Consider the following 20,061-nt stretch of genomic DNA (forward strand, 5'->3'; position numbering starts at 1 on the left):
ACAGAAGCCATCCTTCATCTGAGAACAAATAAGCTTATAGACTAAATACTTTTCCTAAAGCATGGTACCACGAAGCCTTAACCATTTTACCCCAAAAAGATAATTAACGAAAGGGAAGAGAACAAAAGAATGAAATGTTCTATAAAAGATGTGAGCTCTTTCAGCTTGTCCTAAGAAAATATATGCTGAGCATTTATGACTCTATCTCCAGTCCTACCTCATGTTCTAATTTCTGACCCTGTTTACCTTACATCAAAATAAAATCTGTTTTATATTAGCCTCATATACTCAGAATCTTACAGTCTAAGAGGCCAAAGAGATAATCAAATCCACTGGTTCTCAAAGTGCAGTCCTGGACCGTTGTCTCTAGGAAGCCATTTTAGACATGCAAATTCTATACCCACTTCAAAACTTCTGAATCAGAAACTGGTGGTGGAGCCCTGCAAAGGAGTTTTAACAAGCCTCCCAGGTAATTCTGATATAGGCTAAAGTTTGAGAACCACCAATCTTATCCAATTCCCTCACCGTAGAAGTGACCTGCTTAAAGGTACAAGGTTTCTTAGAAGCGGCCACGCCTAAAACCCAGGCTTCCAACCCCCAGTCCAATGCATTTATGACTTAGCCCACCCTGTCCCACCACAGGTCCTAGTTCATTACAACACCGCTGTCAATTATCCCATCTCCCTTTCCCTACCATCATTTTCTGTTCTAGTTCCATCAACTTTTCATCATGTGGTAGGGTTTTATCTTGTCTTGCATAAAATTTGTCACTTTAAATGAAGTACAACACTCCCGGTAGGCAATAGAAGCCAAAGGGATTAGATGCTTAATTCCTTAAACTGATGGAACTATTATTTTAAATAGAATTAGTGTTTCTCACGTATCTTCTCTACTCCATCACCTGTCTCCTTTACATAATTAAAGGAAATATTCAGCACATGAATGCAATCAATTAATGGTGATTTTCCTACCCTGACATCGAGTCATTCAAATGCTGTATGTCCCATAACTCAACTTCTTGTGGTATACTGTGCATAAATATATAAAGGTGAGCATGACACCATAAAGTAGAAGTAAGCTCAAAAATAAATGCAATAAGCTGAGAGGAAGAAAAAGGGAAGCAGAGTGAAGATTAAGTCAATCCCCTCCTTCACAAATCGAAACCAAGAGTAAAATTAACCCAAGGAAGTTATCTGTTATACATTTAAAGAATAAAATTTCAGTTAAACATAAATTAGATGATAAAATAATTTGTTTGAGCTAAAGAGACCCTTGATAACCTTAGCTTATCAGAACTTAAAAACATATTTTTAAATATGAAAAATTTGAATAAGCTAGTAATTAAATTCTTACCATGCCTGGTGTGGTACCTTCATCACTGTCTCCATCCTGGCTGCTCTCTGTATCAGCACTGAGAATCACTGTATCTGAAGTGCTCTTGTATTGCCACTTGTTACTTTCAGCATGAACATCTAAGGATGATTTTTGCAGAGTGGATTCTGCTTTGGAAGATGTGGCTTCCATCTTTGGGGTTAAAATCCTTCTGCAAGTTTTCTTTATTTCAGCCTTCTTACATTTCTTACATGCCACTTCATTGTTAGAATTCTTATCTAATAGGGATTTGGGGCGCTTAAGTTGATCTGGCTTGTAGCTACTGAGTGAAAAGGGAACAAGATACACCTTAGGTGTTTTTCCTAAAACTGTAGTCTGTACCGGTCTCAGAGACACATAAGCGATGTTTTGGTTTTCCTTATATTCATTCACCTATTCAGGTCAATAAAGGAAAACAGAGTATTAAAATTCCAGGTTTTAAGCCTTTTCTTACAGATCTGCGTAAATAAATCTAATTCCTATTTCATAATGACAACATAAAGTCAAACTGATAGCCTGTAAGGAAACCTTTTTCCCTCCAAAATCTAGATACCTAATTCATTAACCTGAATAGAATTATTTATTATACTGGACACATTTCTTACCCATGAGTCGGCCAGACCAATAATAAAAATGACGACAGTGGCTTCCCTGGTGGCGCAGTGGTTGGGACTCCGCCTGCCGATGCAGAGGACATGGGTTCGTGCCCCGGTCCGGGAGGATCCCACATGCCGCGGAGCGGCTGGGCCCGTGAGCCATGGCCGTTGAGCCTGCGCGTCCGGAGCCTGTGCTCCGCAGCGGGAGAGGCCACAACAGTGAGAGGCCCGCGTACCGCAAAAAAAAAAAAAAAAAAAAAATGACGACAATCTGTAACTGTAACTGAGGAGACTGAGTAACTGGAATTGTTTCAAGAGTGGGAAACTGACCATAACGACTGCAAAAGCAAATGCAGGCTTCCGGATCCCAGCCAGACACTATTTTGGGGGTTATTGATAAGCATCTTCCTCAATGCTGAAGGTCTACTTTCCAGAGGAAAACCAGGACAGACATCCCCGCTTATCTTTAAAGCAACACCCCCAAAAACCCGTTAAACTGAGAGATGCCCCAAGGAGCAGGAAAGTTTTAGAGTCAGGAGGTGCCGGGTGCCAAGTCCTCCCATCCTCCTCGGCCTATGCCCGGCACACCCCTCACGAAGACTGAGGCAGGCCCGAAAGGGACAAGCCTTTTCTCCCATTCACCTGGAGTCGCTGTCTGGAGCCCACCTTCTCCTCGGCCTCCGCGCGCGACCCAGACATCCTCCCTCCGCTTGGCAGCTGGCGTCTTCCCGCCAAGATTGCGGCGGGAGGCGGGGATGGGTGGAGGTGGGAGGGGCGGGGAGGGGTCCGGGGCGGGGGAGGCCAGGGCTGCGCAGGAGGGTTCAGATCCCAGCCGGGGGCGGGGGGGAGGGGGAGGGGCACGGGGCTTTACATTAGTCTCTTAAAGAGACAAGGTTGCCAGCCTCACCACAAACTCAAATTCCTCAGGGAAGCGAAGGGACCGAGTCGACATTTTTACCTTGGATCCCGGTGATTTTGATGCTGCTGATGCCAGTTTCTCACTCTGAAAAACACCTGCGCCTCTCCTAAGGAAAAACCACCTTGCCTAGCAACGTGAGCCTGGAAAAGATTCAGGAGCACTTAATAAATGCCATATGAAATAGAGAGGAAATGAAATCAATATATATGCAGCCTTTACCTCAGCCCCTAGTTCCTTGTAATCCCACCACCAGAAAATTATGCCCAACGGCCACCGTATTTCTTCCTAGGAAGAGAAGCATTTTGATTTTTTTTTTCAAGAGCTGATAACTTAAGCTGGTTTAAACTTCACCCACCAGTTAACTAAGTTGGTTTAAATTTCGCCCACCAGTTAACTAAGATTTAGTGATGACCTTACAAAGCCCAAAGACTGGGGAAAAGTTTTAAATAACTTTTGTATCACAAAGCATCATAAATAAGATTCCAGGGCACTATATTTCTTATAGTCACTGCCATATTAAACCTTTTTTTTTTTTTTTTTCCTATTTTCTGGGTTGCCGCGAGCAGAAACAATTGCCTTCCCATCAGATTTACTCCCTCTGGATAGCATAGTTTTGGAGTTGATGAATTTATAACAAATTTCTATCTACTCTTTTACAGTCCTTTTCTTTATAGCTCAAAACTGCTCCCTTGCTTGGTTACTTGAGTTATCCACTGTTCCTTGATCGAGACTTGCCCAATTTTATTTCTTCTCCCAGCTGAGGCCCAATTTTAGGATACAGGTGAAATAATTTGAGAACTAATCCTATTAAGAGCACCTTTAAAGCCCTTCAGGAACTTGCACTCTCCTCGACTCAAAAATTACTGATAAAATCAAACTTTTCATAGTGTCTGATACATACCACGTTATTTCTGGACTTCAAGACTTTGCTCAGGCTGTCCCTTCTGTCCCCACCACTGCAGTTATAAAATCCTTTCTACAGTGACTGTGTTCTGACTACCAATTAGCCTATGTTTTTTACACAACCCAACTAGTAAATTGGGATTATTTCAGTTACTCTTCTATAAGCCCTTGAAGACTTACTAAATGAAATCCAAGTTCCTGGAGGAAACAAGCCTTTCAACAATATTCCATACTCCTTAGAGAAAGCTAAGCGCGGTGCTTAATAATTACTTAGGGACTTTTATGTACAAACATTCCAGCCAGGAATATGTTTTAATAGGCAGTCTCCAGAAACGTAAAGAACTGGAAAGCCTAAGAGTGTTCGGATTTCAGGCACTGTTCTAAGCCGCTTAGGGGATTTTTTTTTTCCTTGACACTTGCCCTCACGTGACCAAAAAAATACCTCACCACAACCCGCTCAGCCTCATCAACTGAGCTAATCAGGTACTATTAACAGGATTTCTATTCCGATTAAACTCTAATTCTGAGCTTTCAACAATCTGGACAAACCGCCCTTCACTATCTCCTCAGTTTCTTATCCCTCACTACCCGATTTTCCTCGGCTTCAAACCAACCCTAACGAGCGAAACCTTTCATTCAGCCTTTCCTCGCCGCAAGGTCTCAACAGCAAAGCCCAGCGGAAGCAACTTCCCGCCAGAAAGGGCGTCCAAATACTGCGAGACTGAGGAAGCCAGGGCAGCCTAGGAACATGCGCAGTAACAGACTCGACGTTCTAGCCGTAGGCGCCCAGACGTCCTCCACAATCCCACAATCCTCTGGCCGCATATTTCCGGTTTTTCTAGCTCAGCCGTAAGTGGTGTCTCTATCAGTCGCGCAGCGGTGTACAGTGGCCTTAGTGGAAGAGGTTTTTTCTGTTCGTTGACGTTGTTCTGTTCTGTTCAGTTTGGAATCAGTCAAGTTTTGGGAGTCACTGCCGCTGCCGTCAACATGTCGGTCCCAAGCTCACTCATGAAACAGCCGCCCATTCAGTCTACGGCTGGGGCCGTCCCGGTTCGCAATGAGAAAGGTACTGTGCTGAGCGGCTTTCCAGTCGGATCTTACCTCTTTCCCCAGCATATTCCAAACCTACCCCGGGCCCACCACCTCAACCCCAGCGACCCTTACGACCTTGCCCCCTATTTCTTCGACTTTCCCTATCAAACTCGCATCCAGTCGCGTTGCTTAGGGGAAAAAAAAGCTACTTCCGTCTCATCCTGTTACTAGAGCCTGTGTGCTCTCTCCTACAGCAAGCACCCTGTTGCCTTGGCCTCCACCAATAAGTTAGACTAATAAATATAGTGAATGCCGCTGTTTGCAAGGGGTTGTGTGGGATACAATCCCTCTTTTGTTATCCATAGTCTGTTTATGATGTTTTTATAACTTATCGTTGTTAATTACATGTCCATTTCCCTCTACTACATCATAAGCTCATAACCTCCTTGAGGCAGGAACTCTGTCTTATTAAACTTTTTATCCCTTCAACCAACGCAGTGCCTGTATTTGTTAAATTGAATACAAAATGGTGTAAGACAGTGGTGTAAGGAACTCATAGTCTACTAGATGTGAGACATGAGAAAAGAGGCACATTCTAAGCAGGTGTACGGTCTTTTACACCTATAATAACTGTCACATAGGTGATACAAACGAAGTGCTTAGGGAGGGCAGAGAAGGAATAATCTCTTCAGATTGGGGTATTTAACTTGATCTTTAAAGGATGGGTGCAGATGGATGAAGGAAAACTGTACCTGTTTGGGAAGTCAGACTGAAAGTTATAGAGTTTTTTCAGTAAAGTATTTGAAAAACAATGTCAATTCTTTTTTAAAAAAATATACAGTACCTATCCTTGTGCAACCTGCCTTTTTTTTTTTAAGACTCAACATGTTTTTTGAGAAGTATTCTTTGAATACATGAAGATCTTATGCATTCATTTTAACTGTTTATGAGTTCCATTATATAATTAAACCACAGTTTGCTCCCTGCTGAAGGACAGTGTTGTTTTGTTACTTTTTCGCCTGTTACAAACAGTGCTTAAGCATGTCTCTTTAGTGCACTTGTGTAAGAATTTCTCTAGGGTAGGGTGAACCTACATTGACACATCATTATCACCCAAAGTCGATAGTTTACATTAAGGTTCACTCTGGTGTTGTACGTTCTGTAGTTTGGACAAATGTGTAGGGACATTTATCCATCATTATGGTATCACACAGTATTTTTACTATGCATTTAAGGTTCCTTCGTATCTTTTCATGGCTTGATAGCTCTTTTTTTTTTAATTGCTGAGTAACATTCCATCATCTGGATGTACCACGGTCTATTTACCCATTCATCTGGTAAAGGACATCTTGGTTGCTTACAAGTTTTTGCAGTTATGAACAAAGCTGCAGTAAATATCCGTGTGCAGGTTTCTGTGTGGACATAAGTTTTCATCTCCTTTGGGTAAATACCAAGGAGTACGATTGCTGAATCATATGGTAAGAGTATGCTTAGTTTTGTAAGAAACCATCAAACTATCTGCTACAGTGGTTGTGCCATTTTGCATTCCCACCAGCAGTGAATTAGAGTTCCTGTTGCTCCACATTCTCACCAGCATTTGGTATTGTCAGAACTCTGGATCTTAGCCAGCCTAATATGTGTGTAGTGGTATCTCATTGTTTTTTTAATTTGTATTTCCCTGACGACATATAATGTGGAATATCTTTTCACGTGCTTATTTGCCATCTTTATATCTTCTTTGCTGAGGTGTCTGTTAAAGTCTTTTACCTCACCTTGTTCTTCAGAATTGTCTTGGCTCTTTTTGACCTCCTGTTCTTCCATATGATTTTAAAATCAGCCTGGGAACAGCTTTTAATGAAATTGCATTAAAATTATAGATCACACATTTATCGATCAACTCGGGCACAGTTGCCGACTTCTCATACTTGAACATGATATATTTCTCCATTTACTTTGATCTTTTATATCTTTAAATACAATTATATATTTTTCCTCCTAAAGGCCTACGTCATTTGTTGATTTATTCCTTAGTATCTTACAGATTAGTTGCTATTGTAAGTAGTATTTTTAAACTGAATTTCCTACATAAGTAATCATATAATCTGCAAATTGTGGCAGTTTCTTCCTTTTCAATTCTTACCTTTTATCTCCTTTTCTTATTGTGCTAATTAAAACTGTAATATAATGTTGATTAGAAGATATGATAGGGACAACCTAATGATGCCCACTGTTTTTTAAAGGAATGCTTCTAATGTTTTATCATTAAATATAATGTTTGCTGTATCTATTGTTAGATTATGTCACTTTAAATGTATAAACTTTATTTTTTTAGTTTTTAATTTGTTGTGATTTCTCTTTTTTTAAATATTTATTTTATTTTTTTATTTTATTTATTTTTTTGGCTGCATTGGGTCTCAGTTGCGACACGTGGGCTCTCTCGTTGAGGCACGCGAGCTCAGTAGTTGTGGTGCGCGGGCTTAGTTGCCCTGTGGCATGTGGGACCTTAGTTCCCCAATCAGGGATCGAACCCGCGTCCCCTGCATTGGAAGGTGGATTCTTTACCACTGGACCACCAGGGAAGTCCCATAAATATATAAACTTTAAATAGTACATTACTTTTTCCCCTGTTAATTTTCTAAGGTTAAGCCATGCTTGTAGTCCTGGGCTAGATCCTGTTATGTCACTATAGCTTACAGGGGTTTTTTGGTTAGTTTTTACATTGCCTGAATACATTTGCTATTATGTTATGTAGTATTTTTGTATATGTTCATAAGTGAAATCCACCTAAAATTTTCCCTTGAATTGTACAGTTTGGTTATCAGGGTTATATTCATCTTATAAAATATGTTGGTTAGTTTTCACTTATTTTCTGTTCACTGGAATTGTTGGTATTTGTAAAAGACAGATAATCTACTCTTGCAGGTTTGATAGAACATAAGCTAAAAGAAAAGAAGGTAGAAATAAAGATTAGAAGATTGCGTTATATGGTAATTTATAAAGGCTGCCACGGAAAAGTCTCGAACTAAAAGAATGAGCAGTATTTTAATTTTATATTCCCACTTAAGTCATCCTTACTGTGTGCTGGGCACTATTACAAATAATTCGCTTAAGCACATAGTTGAGGTGGAATAGCATGAATTTGTGTTGGAGGTAGTCTCCCTGTTTGGGGGGACTTTTTCTATCGTTTCACTGCCCGCCTTCCTCCACTTCATTGTACCCAAGCTAAGCCTCATTATCATTAGTGTTGGTGTTCACAAGAATGCCTTCGCATGACTTGGCCTTTGTAGGAAAACAGCATTAGATGAATAGATGGTTGGGTAATGGCTCTCTTCTTCTCCTGCTTGGACTCTGGTTTGCCAGGAATACAGGGCTCTACCTGGAAAGGCCAAGGGTTGAAGGACATTAGGAAAGAGGCTACTGAAACATAAGTTATCTTTCTCACCCAGGTGAGATTTCGATGGAAAAAGTGAAGGTAAAACGTTATGTGTCGGGAAAGAGGCCAGACTATGCCCCTATGGAGTCCTCAGATGAGGAGGATGAAGAGTTTCAGTTCATTAAGAAAGCCAAAGAACAAGAAGCAGAGCCTGAGGAACAGGAGGAGGATTCATCTAGCGACCCTCGGCTACGGCGTTTGCAGAACCGTATTAGTGAAGATGTGGAGGAGAGGTAATGACTAGGGTTATGTTTCCCTGGACCTGAACCCCTACAGGTTAATTAATAGGAACAACAGCAGTAATAGCTAATACTTGAATAGGACTTACTATGTGCCAGGCACTGTTCCAGGTATATTACATTTACTAATTCTTGTAATCCACATAATAACCTTATGAGGTAGGTACTGTTATCCCCATTTTTACAAGTGAGCAAACAGGCACAGTGGGGTTAGGAAAATAACTCACTAAGGTGATGGAAAACACTGACTGTTGGTTAGTTTGTTGAGGAGTCTTTTTAGCACAAAGATGTTTTATAAAACTTGAGAAATTTGATTTTATCCATGCATTTATTCTAAAAGCCAGTGAGGAGAAATGACACTGATGAAGTAGGAAAAAAGGACTGATGTCGAAGAGGGAGCCTCCCAATAAGGGGTTTTGTGTATTGTGTATTGACTAGAGACATTACCTTACAGAGGAGGCCAGAGGCCCCAAATTTTCACAGTTCATATTGTCTCAGGAGTTTTTTCACAGAGCCCTGGGCCCAAACAATTCTGTTTATTTTATTAAGTAGTTAGATCCAAATGATTTAATAAATATTTATGTCCTAGCAACTTAGCCACTTGAAAAATATAATATGTATAAGAGAAAAAACATTTTTATTTCATTTTTACATAACCACACTTACTTACTACTGGGGTTTGCGTCTCTCTTGGGCGCTGACAACTTCTCAAACCTTAGAGTCACATTGGCCCTGTCACTCATTTCCTGTTGCATATTGACTTCATGCAGTACTTACTTTTTATCACAGCAGCCCAAAAATCCCAGTTTTACTAAGATATATCATTGAAAGGAAACATAGTGTGATCTACTGTTGAAATTGTGAACTACCTTGAGCTTTAAAATATATCCCAGTGCACCCATCTACGTTTGTTGCAGTGCCCCGGGGTGCCTCAGCATACATGTAATGTTTTGGGTCCAACATGACTATTTGTTCTAACACTTTGAGTCAGTTTCTTTTATCTGCCCCTCGGTTTCCTCATCTCAAGACTTCAGTACTAATAAAAGCAAACATAATGTCCAGGTGCTCTGTGACTAAGGAAATGTGGTTGATGCCCCTTCGTTTTTGTGAGGTTGGTGTTACACTTGGACGCTGTCTTTCAGATTGGCTCGACATCGGAAAATAGTGGAACCTGAAGTGGTTGGAGAAAGTGACTCCGAAGTGGAAGGAGATGCTTGGCGCATGGAACGAGAAGATAGCAGTGAAGAAGAAGAGGAAGAGATTGATGATGAGGTATAATTTCGGAAAGTGGGAAGTTCTTTCTGGGTACAAGAAAAAGTTAGGGCTTGTGCTCCTTTGATGAGGCCTTAAAGGCGCAAGATATCTGCTTTTGGCAGAAGTCTGATCCAGTGTTCCCTGCTTATTGGGGATAGGATTGAATTAGAATGGTACTAAACATAAAACAGATGGCTAGTGGGAAGCAGCCGCGTAGCACAGGAAGATCAGCTCGGTGCTTTGTGACCACCTAGAGGGGTGGGATAGGGATGGTGGGAGGGAGGGAGGTGCAAGAGGGAAGAGATACGGGGACATATGTATATGTATAACTAATTCACTTTGTTATAAAGCAGAAACTAACACACCATTGTAAAGCAATTATAGTGTAATAAAGATGTTTAAAAAAAAGAAATAGAATGGTACTAAGTTGCATTTACTCATATCAGAATTTGTTGAGCTTGATGAGGTTAAAATAAAAAGACATCTCAGAGCACAGGCCAATTAGCTGACTGGCTTGGACATGTAACTTGACAGGAAATAGAACGGCGCCGTGGCATGATGCGTCAACGAGCGCAGGAGAGAAAAAATGAAGAGCTGGAAGTCATGGAGGTGGAAGATGAGGGACGTTCTGGGGAGGAGTCAGAATCAGAGTCTGAGTATGAAGAATACACAGACAGTGAAGATGAGATGGAGCCTCGCCTTAAGCCAGTTTTCATTCGGAAGTAAGTATCTCACAAACCAGGCCTGAATCCTGGAAATAATTACTGCTTTCCAGGTCTGAAGATGGAAGCCTCTTTTCTCTCTCACGCTCTTCTGAAATGTAAGCACCAAGGAAAAGTCTTCTGCCCAGTGCCCCAACTTGGCAGGGTATTTGCTGAGGAATATCTTGTTAGCAGGGAGACTGAGTTTGTTTTCACATCTCCTTTTCCACTTAAAGAAGACATACCTACCAAGGTCTTATATTCTTTTAAACACAAAATCAAGCTTGAAGAGCAAATTCCTATTCCTTTTCTAATGGCTAGAAATCCTACAGTCCAGCAGATTTCTTGCTATTTCAGGCAGTTCTCAAAGATGAATGGAAGTTTGATACTCTGAAAACGGGGAATGACTCCCATTTTTGGCTCTTTGCAAATAATAGAGCCAGAGATTGTTGGGCTTTGTCTGCTTTGGATGGGACTTAATTTAGGGGAACAAAGACCTCCACTCTAAGGGCTTTGGGTAATTAACAGGACCTCTGTGCTGCAGGAAGGACCGGGTAACGGTTCAGGAACGTGAGGCTGAAGCATTGAAACAGAAGGAGCTGGAGCAGGAGGCCAAACGTATGGCTGAGGAGAGGCGCAAGTACACACTCAAGGTACTGGGGGTAGCTGTGAGGTTTGAGTGCCGGGAGTTGTGTGCTTAGGTCTGTCTGAGGAGAATAAGGAAGTCCAACAGTTGAACTGTTCTCCCTATCCAGATTGTAGAAGAGGAGACCAAGAAAGAGCTGGAGGAGAACAAGCGGTCCCTGGCTGCACTGGATGCACTCAATACTGACGATGAAAATGATGAGGAGGAATATGAGGCATGGAAAGTTCGGGAGCTAAAGAGAATCAAGAGGGACAGAGAAGATCGAGAAGCGTGAGTAATTGGATGGGCCTAGGGTTTAATACCACTGGTGGGACAGGCTCCTAGTAGGGTAGCTCTTGAGGCTCCACACCTACTATGAGTTCCATTCTAGCTTCCTTTAGGGTTCCTGCAACTGGGTGGGTTCCCCATACATTGGAATGTGGCTTTTACAATAAAATCAGGGAAAAGAAACGCATTATGTCCGTGTTTCTCCACGATAAGAGTGCCAGCTGATACTCCCTTTAGTAGTTTCCTAGTAGACACACACAAGTTACGCACTGTAATCAGTTATCTTTTGTTGCATAACAACCCAACCCAAAAGTAAGTGACTTGAAACAATTATTTCTCATAATTTTGGAGGTTGGCTATGCAGTTCCTCTGCTGATTTCACCTGGGTTCTCTTATGCAGTTGTGTCCAGCTGGAAGATTGACTGGGCTTCACTCATGTGTCTGGTAGTTGGCACTGTCAATTACAATGCCTCACTTTTTCTTCAGTAGGCTAGACTAGTTTCCTTACATAATGGTCTCAGGGCAGCATTCTAAGAGGGCAAAGGTGGAAGCTGGCAAGGTCTTTTGAAGCTCACATGTCATTTCTGCAAAGGGACATGCATACTGTGAGGGGAAGAATTTGTGGCATTTAAATAATCTACCACAATCACTGTGTTAGAGCAGAATCATTTCTGAGCTGCATCACCCATTCCTAAAAATTACTAGGAATGAGAGAGGGTAATCCCAGATTATAATCCTCAGTAGAAGACTCTGTCCTCAGCCTGCAGTTTCTAAGGTTTTTATCCTGGGCTTCAAGGAGTCCATGTACCCTTTAACATTGTATGAAAAATTATGTTTATTTGCATTTTTTGAAGAAAAGGGATCTATGACTCTCCACCCCAAAAAAAGGGTTAAAGTCACGCAGTTTAATTAATGAGGGTGATCCTTGGTTTGTGACAAATAAGTACATTACTAAAGAAATACCAGTAAACTCTTATACAGAGTTATTTGTTTTTTTAATATATAAATTTATTTATTTATTTATTTATTTTTGGCTGTGTTGGGTTTTTGTTGCTGCACGTGAGCTTTCTCTAGTTGTGGCGAGCGGGGGCTTCTCTTTGTTGCAGTGCCCGGGCTTCTCATTGTGGTGGCTTCTCTTGTTGCAGAGCACGGGCTCTAGGCACCCGGGCTTCAGTAGTTGTGGCACACGGGCTCTAGAGCGCAGGCTCAGTAGTTGTGGCACACAAGCTTAGCTGCTCCGCGGCATGTGGTACCTTCCTGGACCAGGGCTTGAGCCCGTGTCCCCTGCATTGGCAGGCAGATTCTTAACCACTGCGCCACCAGGGAAGCCCCCGGAGTCATTTTAAATTCTGATTTTTTTTTTTAACTAAGAAGGCTTTTTAGGGAAGGGAAATTAGTAATGTTATAAAATCAAGCAGTGGTAGTATGTCTAAACCTCAGAAAGGCTAGAATCAACTTTCAGAAGTTTGCAAAACCTGGTCTTGCGAGCATAATGAAGACTATGTCACCCTCTTATTTATTGAGCTCCCGATCTTGATTCCTAACAGGTAATAACTAGAATTGATGAAGGTGAATGATGGTTGAAAGGAGGTGGGACTGTGTCATATTCAGATAACTGGGTCTTTCTGAAGCTAAAATGATACTAATAAATAGTTTTGTTCTCTGGACAGGCTTGAAAAGGAGAAAGCAGAAATTGAACGCATGCGAAACCTGACTGAGGAAGAGAGGCGAGCTGAGCTTCGGGCAAATGGCAAAGTCATTACCAACAAAGCTGTTAAGGGCAAATATAAGTTCTTACAGAAGTATTATCACCGGGGTGCCTTCTTCATGGTAAGAAGTGAAAAGGGAATGGGAAAATGGGGCAGTAGGAATAACTCCCCATTTCCCTGGTCCTGGGATGTTACTTCCACTTGCCAGTGGTCAACTTTCTCATTTGCTTTTTGCCTCTGAAGAATATAAATCCAAATAGAGGAAAGCATTGGCAACAGGATTTTAGATGTAGCAGCAACTGTTCTCTTTTGGCCCCAGCTCTCAGAAGGAGGAAATGATGTAGTAGAAGAATAGAGGAACTGAAATAGAGAGTGATCTGTATAGATACTAGACTGTTTGGGTTCCCCAAATCACTTAGATATCATTATCCATAGCTGAGTGAGAAATTTTGGTTATGAGAAAACCAGGCTCTGCAAAGAGCTTTACATTAACTCATGTTTGGGTGGCATAAGTTTAATTTACTTCATTCTGAGTGACAGAAAGTGACTAAGTCTAACCAAAAAAATTGTTAATTATCTAACCATTATGTGTAATGCCATCATCTTTGTTCTTCATATAAAAACCAAAGTCAAAATATCAGTCTGTTAACCCTGTATAAAGTGAAAAGGACTTCTTCCAAATTATTTGGGTTAGCATTAGTGATAATTCCTTAACAGAGAGCAGGAAAGGGAATGGGAGAATTGATTACATTTATTACTCTAATAGCATGTGGTTTGTCAAACTATTTTCTGATGTTAAAGAAGTTTTTATCAAAAACTAGACTAGCTTTTTCAAATGCTGTATAGAAAACCTTAAATATCCCTACTGCAGCTAATTCCTCCCTTTCACTGTAGAAAAATTTTAAAACTTCACTGGAGGATTCCTTACTCCTCTCCCTCCATAATCAGTTTCAGTCTATCTGCTCAGCAGGAAATGCTTGCTTATTATGTAGTTTTCCAGCCCGTGTAGTTTTCAAGATAGGAGTCAGTGGAGATTATGAATTACTTCTTATACTGCTTCAACGTCATAAAATATCATTGCTTAAGCATTTCAGCAGCTTTAATAATCAAGCTCCTTAAGGAAGCAGTGCATTGCTGACTGTGATACATAAGGAAAGGTTTATGTGAGAGTCTTTTGGTGCACATACTCAAATATCAACTCTTCTCATCTGGACAAGGAGAGTGAAGTTGTAATGGCTTCTGAGATTAAATGAGGGACTCTCAGACTCTAACAAGGAGAAAAGTTGGTTTCATGAAAACTGTTTAATTGTCCTACCTTTAAATTGGCCTTTCTATAGCTGAAGGGAAAAGATTACTCCAAAAGTATGTTTGGTTAAAGGACTCAGCTCCTTCCATGAAACTGTCCTTAACCAAAATGGTACTATTTTAATTTTTTCAGCACATATGTTTATGATCTGTATCATAACATTATAGTCTTACTTATATGTTGATTTGAAACTGTTCTCTATAGTTATTTTATACAGTTCATTAAGTAAACCTTTTGAGCATTTACTGTATGAAGGGTACTACTGTTAAGCACAGCTACAGGTTATATAATCCTTGCCCTCAGAAGGCTTACAATCTAATAATAGAGCTAAAGCAAATATCTACTGTAACATAAGGAACAGTGAAAGTACTAAGGGACTTGCGAAGAGAGAGGTGTTATATTTGGTAGAAGATTGAAAAGGGTAACATCAAGGAGGTGACGTTTAAGATATATAGACTTCCTGGAACTTCCCTGGTGGTCCAGTGGCTAAGGCTCCACGCTCCCAATGCAGGGGGCTCAGGTTTGACCCCTGGTCAGGGAACTAGATCCCGCATGCTGCACCTAAAAGAAAAAAAAGATCCTGCATGCCACAACTAAGGATCCCACGCGCTGCAAGGAAGATCCCATGTGCCGCAACTAAGACCCAGTGCGGCCAAATAAATAAATAAATCTTTTTTTTAAAAAATTAAGATGTATAGACTTCCTGACATTCAGGGGGGTAGGAAAACATTCCATGTAAAGGAACAAGAAATGGAGGCAAAAAGTATCATCTGTAAAGGCAAGGAGTAGATTAAGGCTAAATAGCATTTGGCCTTGACTAGTACACAGAGGAACTGGGCTTATTTAATAAAGTAGAGAACCATTGAAAGTTTTTGAGCAGAACAGAGGTATAATGAGAGTTGTGTTCTAGAAACATTAATCCCATGAAATGTGTAAGATTGATTGCAGGGAAAAACTATAATAACCCAGGTAATGAGAATCTAGGTAATTGAGAGAATGTTGGTCCTATTAACAGAAGTTAAGTCAGGAAGAGGCTGATTTGGAAAGGTTAGGGATACAGTTTTCACTTTAGATGTGAGTTTGAAATCCCAGAATACCCAAGCTAAGATGTGTATTGGGCAGTAGAAGAATCAGGATTGGAGATTTGAGAGGCCTGTACGAAGTTGAAATCATGTGAGTGAATGAACATGTTGAGTGCAGAGAAGAATATAGCCAACCTTCAGGAAATGCCTACACTTAGGAAGGAAAAAGATAACACAGGGAAAAAAAGATTATCATCTCCTCAACTAGATGTAAGCTCTTGGTTCAATAGGTTCAATACCCTCTGCTTTCTTTTTATCCCTTGTTGTAAAATTTAATAAATTTGTAGTTTGAGGGATTTCCCTGGTGGTCCAGTGGTTACGACTCTGTGCTTCCATTGCAGGGGGCACGGGTTCAATCCCTGGTCAGGGAACTAAGATCCCACATGCAGCACAGCACGGCCAAAAATAATTAATTAATTAAAATAATAAAAAAGTTAAATGGTTTTAAAAAATGATCTCTAAAAAAAAATGTAGTTTGAATATATGAGAAATAAAACCACAAGATTGATAAAGACTCTTTTCTACAGGATGAGGATGAAGAAGTATACAAGAGAGATTTCAGCGCACCTACCCTGGAGGATCATTTCAACAAAACCATTCTTCCCAAAGTCATGCAGGTATGGGGTACCTTAATGACATGAGAGAGGAAGTAACGTATTGAGGGCTGTGACATGATATGTCTGGTGGTATAACTGATCATCTATCCTAACAGGTCAAGAACTTTGGACGCTCTGGTCGTACCAAGTACACCCACCTCGTGGATCAAGACACCACCTCCTTTGACTCAGCATGGGGCCAAGAGAGTGCTCAGAACACAAAGTTCTTTAAACAAAAGGCAGCTGGGGTACGAGATGTATTTGAGCGGCCATCTGCCAAGAAGCGGAAAACTACTTAGAGTTCAACTACTTATTCTTCCAACTGTGGGACACAAGGGGAAATCTCAGCATCTGGTCCTTGATTGTTTTTACTATTTACATGGCCCCTGTATCCAGCCTGCTGAGCCTACTGCCATACTTGTGACACTGGGCAAACCTAGTCTTTGAGGTGCTTTGTGAGGTGTGGACTCATGCTGAGAAACCTGCAGAAAAGCACTGTCCAGGTAGGATTAGAGCCTCCCCACTTAGGATTATTTCTGAGAAATCTTCAACTTCATTACTGCTCTGGCTTCCCATATTCACTTGGGACTGTTCCAGGTTTCTTTTTCCAGCCCTTAGCTTGGGTTAGAAAAATGGATGGGCATGTAAGCGGACAATGCATTACTTCTACCGTACAGGAAATCTAAGCTCATTGAAACCTGTTTTGCATTTTTGGAGTAAATTTTTCTAGATGAACTTTTTGATCCATTTATGTGTGTGTATGTGTGTCAAGAAATAAAAGAATCATACACCAAGAGGTTTTTTAGCATACCAGAAATAAAATGTGCAGGCTGACAAGTACCTACCTATTAACTAAAATAAAAGACAGCAGGGAATTGTCAGGCAAATGATGTTTCACATTTTAATCATCCCCTTTGGTCTCAGAAACCAGCACAGATGCTAGACAGGCTGTATTTTAAGTGGCACCTAGAGTTATTCCATGAGCAAATGCATATGTGTTTGTCCTTGCTGTCTAAACTGTAGCTGCATATAGAACAAAACAGGACACATGAAATGAGGAATCCATGTAGCTAGCATACTAGTATCTTCTTGCCCAGCTCATATATCAAGGGCACAGTGCTGAGTTGCAATGTAGCGACAACATACTAGACGTCACTGGCAGTTAATTTTTCCATTTAATATTTACCACATGACCACCGTGCATGTGGCAGAGCGTTAGGAGTCCCAGGGGTTATAAGAAAGGACATTTAACCAGTGGGAAGACTATCTCGAAATTGCATTAAAAAACGAGAAGGGCGGGACTTCCCTGGTGGCACAGTGGTTAAGAATCCGCCTGCCAATGCAGGGGGCACGGATTCAAGCCCTGGTCCAGGAAGATCCCACATGCTGCGGAGCAACTAAGCCCGTGTGCCACAACTACTGAGCCTGCGCTCTAGAGCCCGCAAGCCACAGCTACTGAGCCCACATGCTGCAACTACTGAAGCCCATGCACGTAGAGCCCGTGCTCTACAAGAGGCTTAGCCCCTGCAATAAGAAACCCGTGCATTGCAACCAAGAGTAGCCCCCGCTCGCCACAAATAGAGAAAGCCCGCGCACAGCAACAAAGACCCAACTCAGCCAAAAATATCTCATTTTAAAAAATGAGACGGGCAAGGTCTTTTCACAATCTTTAAATGCCCCACTAGAAGAAACACTCATAAATCCTTAAATGTCCTAGAATAAAAATACGAGTGCAAATAATTACTGTGAGGTAATAAACAGAGATGAATATGTCACTTGTATGTGCCAGAAGGAGATACAATCTAAGAATTATCCTAGAGCCAAAATGAGAGTGAGAGCTACATTTCACCTGCTCATGAGTTCTTACAACAACCTATCAGATCTATGTATCATTTTATAGTTGAGGAAACAAGCTCAGCAAGGGTGAGTTGGTGATCAAAAATTTGATCAACTATTAAAGTAAAATTGCTTTCTCTCCAGGTTAGAAAATGGAATCCAAGGTGTAAGTGTTGTGGTTCAGAAAATATTAAGTCAAAATCTTTCACAAATTAATTCTATATAAGACATAACCTTTGATAACTTCTATTGTAGTTACCATGTTTCCACCTCAGTACCTAAATTCTAACTCACAGTGGCTTATGAACTGGATTGGGAACTTAAAATTATATACAGTGGCTCCTAGGCAGGTACTGGCCTTTCAGCTGTTCATAAGCTACCCTAGAGACGCATGCCATGGAGTACAGTACACTTTGCTGAGACTCTAAGTGTACCTCGAATGCTGTTGAGAACTAGTCATATGAATGAGCCTGATCTGCCACATAGCATCTGCATCTGAACATGAGGTACTCTTCTACACTGATCCTTCACATAGGTTCATTAAGAGTTATACTCCAACATGTAAATTTCCCACAATAAAATACAATATGATATACATTGCACTTGATCCAAAATGATAAAACTGCAACTTGGAAAAAAAAAAAAACGACATCTTTATTGAAATAAGTTAATTCAGTGGGTAGGTCTGAGAAAATACAAATCAGTTGGTTAGGGCAATAAGAGCCTCTACCACGTTGCCCATGTGTTCCCTCAAGCTCCGTTCTGCTGCTGCTCGCGAGATCTCCATCTCTGTCATCTGCAGGAAAAGGATCAATGATTTTACCTAAGTCTCCTCCCGGGCATTAATGTGCCAGCAAAACATGAGGACTCTACTTGTTTCAGGAAACAACCCAAATTAAACAAAGAAACCTCCCCCACCCCATACACTAGTTAGACATTACTACTCACTATCAGCTCCAGATCTTCCTTCTTGATGGTGACTTTTGCCAGTTCCTTCTCCCTGCAAATATTCATGTACTTAGTCCTCATTCTTTACCTCCACCATAAACTCCCAGAAAGGATTTTTTCCAGCTGTGCCTTACAAATAAGTGACTTGATAAACACTGTTGACTGAAAATACAAAACGACTCCCACCCTCTCACCTAACATCCCATCCCATCCCCTGGAATATTTACAGCAGGCAGCAGGTGTTGCCGGGGGGCCTTTCCTTCCACCAACAAGAGTAAAGTTGTAAATCTTAGATCTACAGAAATGGGTGATAGAGTTGAAGAACAGTACAAGGTACAAAGGCCTAACGATGGCTGTTTTTGTCTGGGGGAATGAGAGGGGCCCGTAGGTAAAACGACTTACCGCTCCTGTTTGGCTTTCTGCTCCCGGGACCGTCTATCCCCAATCACGGACATGGCCTACGGGAAAGAAAGATCGAGTTACTGGTCTGCTACCCACAATTCCTAATAATCTAAAATACCAGTAACAAGCGGGGGAGGTGTGTATTCACGATGACGAGCGTACCAGGAACCGGGGCCTACGTTTAATTCAACTCTGTGCACCTGAGACCCATTTTAAACCCAATCTCCATCAAGTTCCTTTTCGCAAGCGGCGGGCTCCAATGACGGTTCAGTTTCCCTCTTGCCTCCTCCCACCATGGAGATGGAGACCCGTCCTGGAGCTGGGCTTCCAGTTTCAGCCGCCCAAGCCCCTTCTGCTCTCATCCCTCCCAGACAGGCTCCCGGCCAACCTCACCGTCTCCAGATTGGAACTCTGGATCTCCTTCTCTTCGGCATAGTCGGTGACTCGCTCCAGGTCCGCCGCCCCACTGTCATGTTTCCGTGGCTTCTCTGGAGGCCGCTCCGGGCCGCTGGTCTCAGTCTCCAACTCTAGCTCCACGTCCCCCTCGGTCGCCATGTCGATCCCACCTCGCCGCCCCAAAAGCCCGGCCCCGCCTCAGGAAGACTTCCGGTAACTGCCTCGCAACTTCCGCCGAGAGAGGAGGAGGCGGGACCGGCCCTGGGCCACACCTCCTTTGGTGCTCTGGTTCTAGAAGCTTCAGCGAGGAAAACAGTACGCCTCTCAGACTTCCTTTCGGGCTTCTAGTGTTGCTTTCTGCCAGGCGGTGTCCCAGACCTAACCCGTCACCACTCCAGGCCTTCCCATCCTTCCCTCCTCTTCAC

General features: G+C 41.8%; 3 protein-coding genes across 9 annotated transcripts in view; 1 reads left to right on the forward strand and 2 right to left on the reverse strand.

The window, feature by feature from the left end:
• WDR76 (WD repeat domain 76) overlaps nucleotides 1-4,484 on the reverse strand; it is a 73,246-nt gene extending 68,762 nt beyond the window's left edge. The window contains exons 1-4 of one of the 7 annotated variants that reach the window (XM_082618557.1): nucleotides 3,788-4,484; nucleotides 2,926-3,026; nucleotides 2,610-2,691; nucleotides 1,354-1,764 (exon numbers count right to left, since the gene is read on the reverse strand). In XM_082618557.1, the coding sequence (XP_082474683.1) occupies nucleotides 1,354-1,764; nucleotides 2,610-2,666 (468 nt within the window). In that variant the 5' untranslated portion in view covers nucleotides 2,667-2,691; nucleotides 2,926-3,026; nucleotides 3,788-4,484. Of the gene's footprint in view, nucleotides 1-1,353; nucleotides 1,765-2,609; nucleotides 2,692-2,925; nucleotides 3,027-3,105; nucleotides 3,162-3,787 lie in introns of those variants that run through there. The other 6 variants (XM_082618554.1, XM_082618555.1, XM_082618558.1 and 3 more) reach the window with 6 other exon arrangements.
• Nucleotides 4,485-4,635: 151 nt separating this feature from the next.
• On the forward strand, nucleotides 4,636-16,848 carry MFAP1 (microfibril associated protein 1). The gene is made up of 9 exons (XM_082616917.1): nucleotides 4,636-4,855; nucleotides 8,268-8,487; nucleotides 9,636-9,765; nucleotides 10,282-10,469; nucleotides 10,993-11,101; nucleotides 11,204-11,364; nucleotides 13,032-13,191; nucleotides 15,986-16,075; nucleotides 16,171-16,848. Exons 1-9 carry the CDS (start codon nucleotides 4,777-4,779, stop codon nucleotides 16,351-16,353), a joined length of 1,320 nt encoding a protein of 439 aa, XP_082473043.1. The 5' UTR covers nucleotides 4,636-4,776; the 3' UTR covers nucleotides 16,354-16,848.
• A 1,677-nt stretch (nucleotides 16,849-18,525) lies between these two features.
• HYPK (huntingtin interacting protein K) lies at nucleotides 18,526-19,921 on the reverse strand. Its single transcript, XM_082617382.1, has 4 exons — nucleotides 19,634-19,921; nucleotides 19,241-19,296; nucleotides 18,839-18,890; nucleotides 18,526-18,686 (listed from the first exon to the last, which is right to left on the reverse strand). Exons 1-4 carry the CDS (start codon nucleotides 19,793-19,795, stop codon nucleotides 18,591-18,593), a joined length of 366 nt encoding a protein of 121 aa, XP_082473508.1. The 5' UTR covers nucleotides 19,796-19,921; the 3' UTR covers nucleotides 18,526-18,590.
• Nucleotides 19,922-20,061: the final 140 nt, after the last annotated feature.

The sequence above is a fragment of the Mesoplodon mirus genome, assembly GCF_964341445.2.
Source record: "Mesoplodon mirus genome assembly, chromosome: 4".
NCBI lineage: Eukaryota > Metazoa > Chordata > Mammalia > Artiodactyla > Ziphiidae > Mesoplodon > Mesoplodon mirus.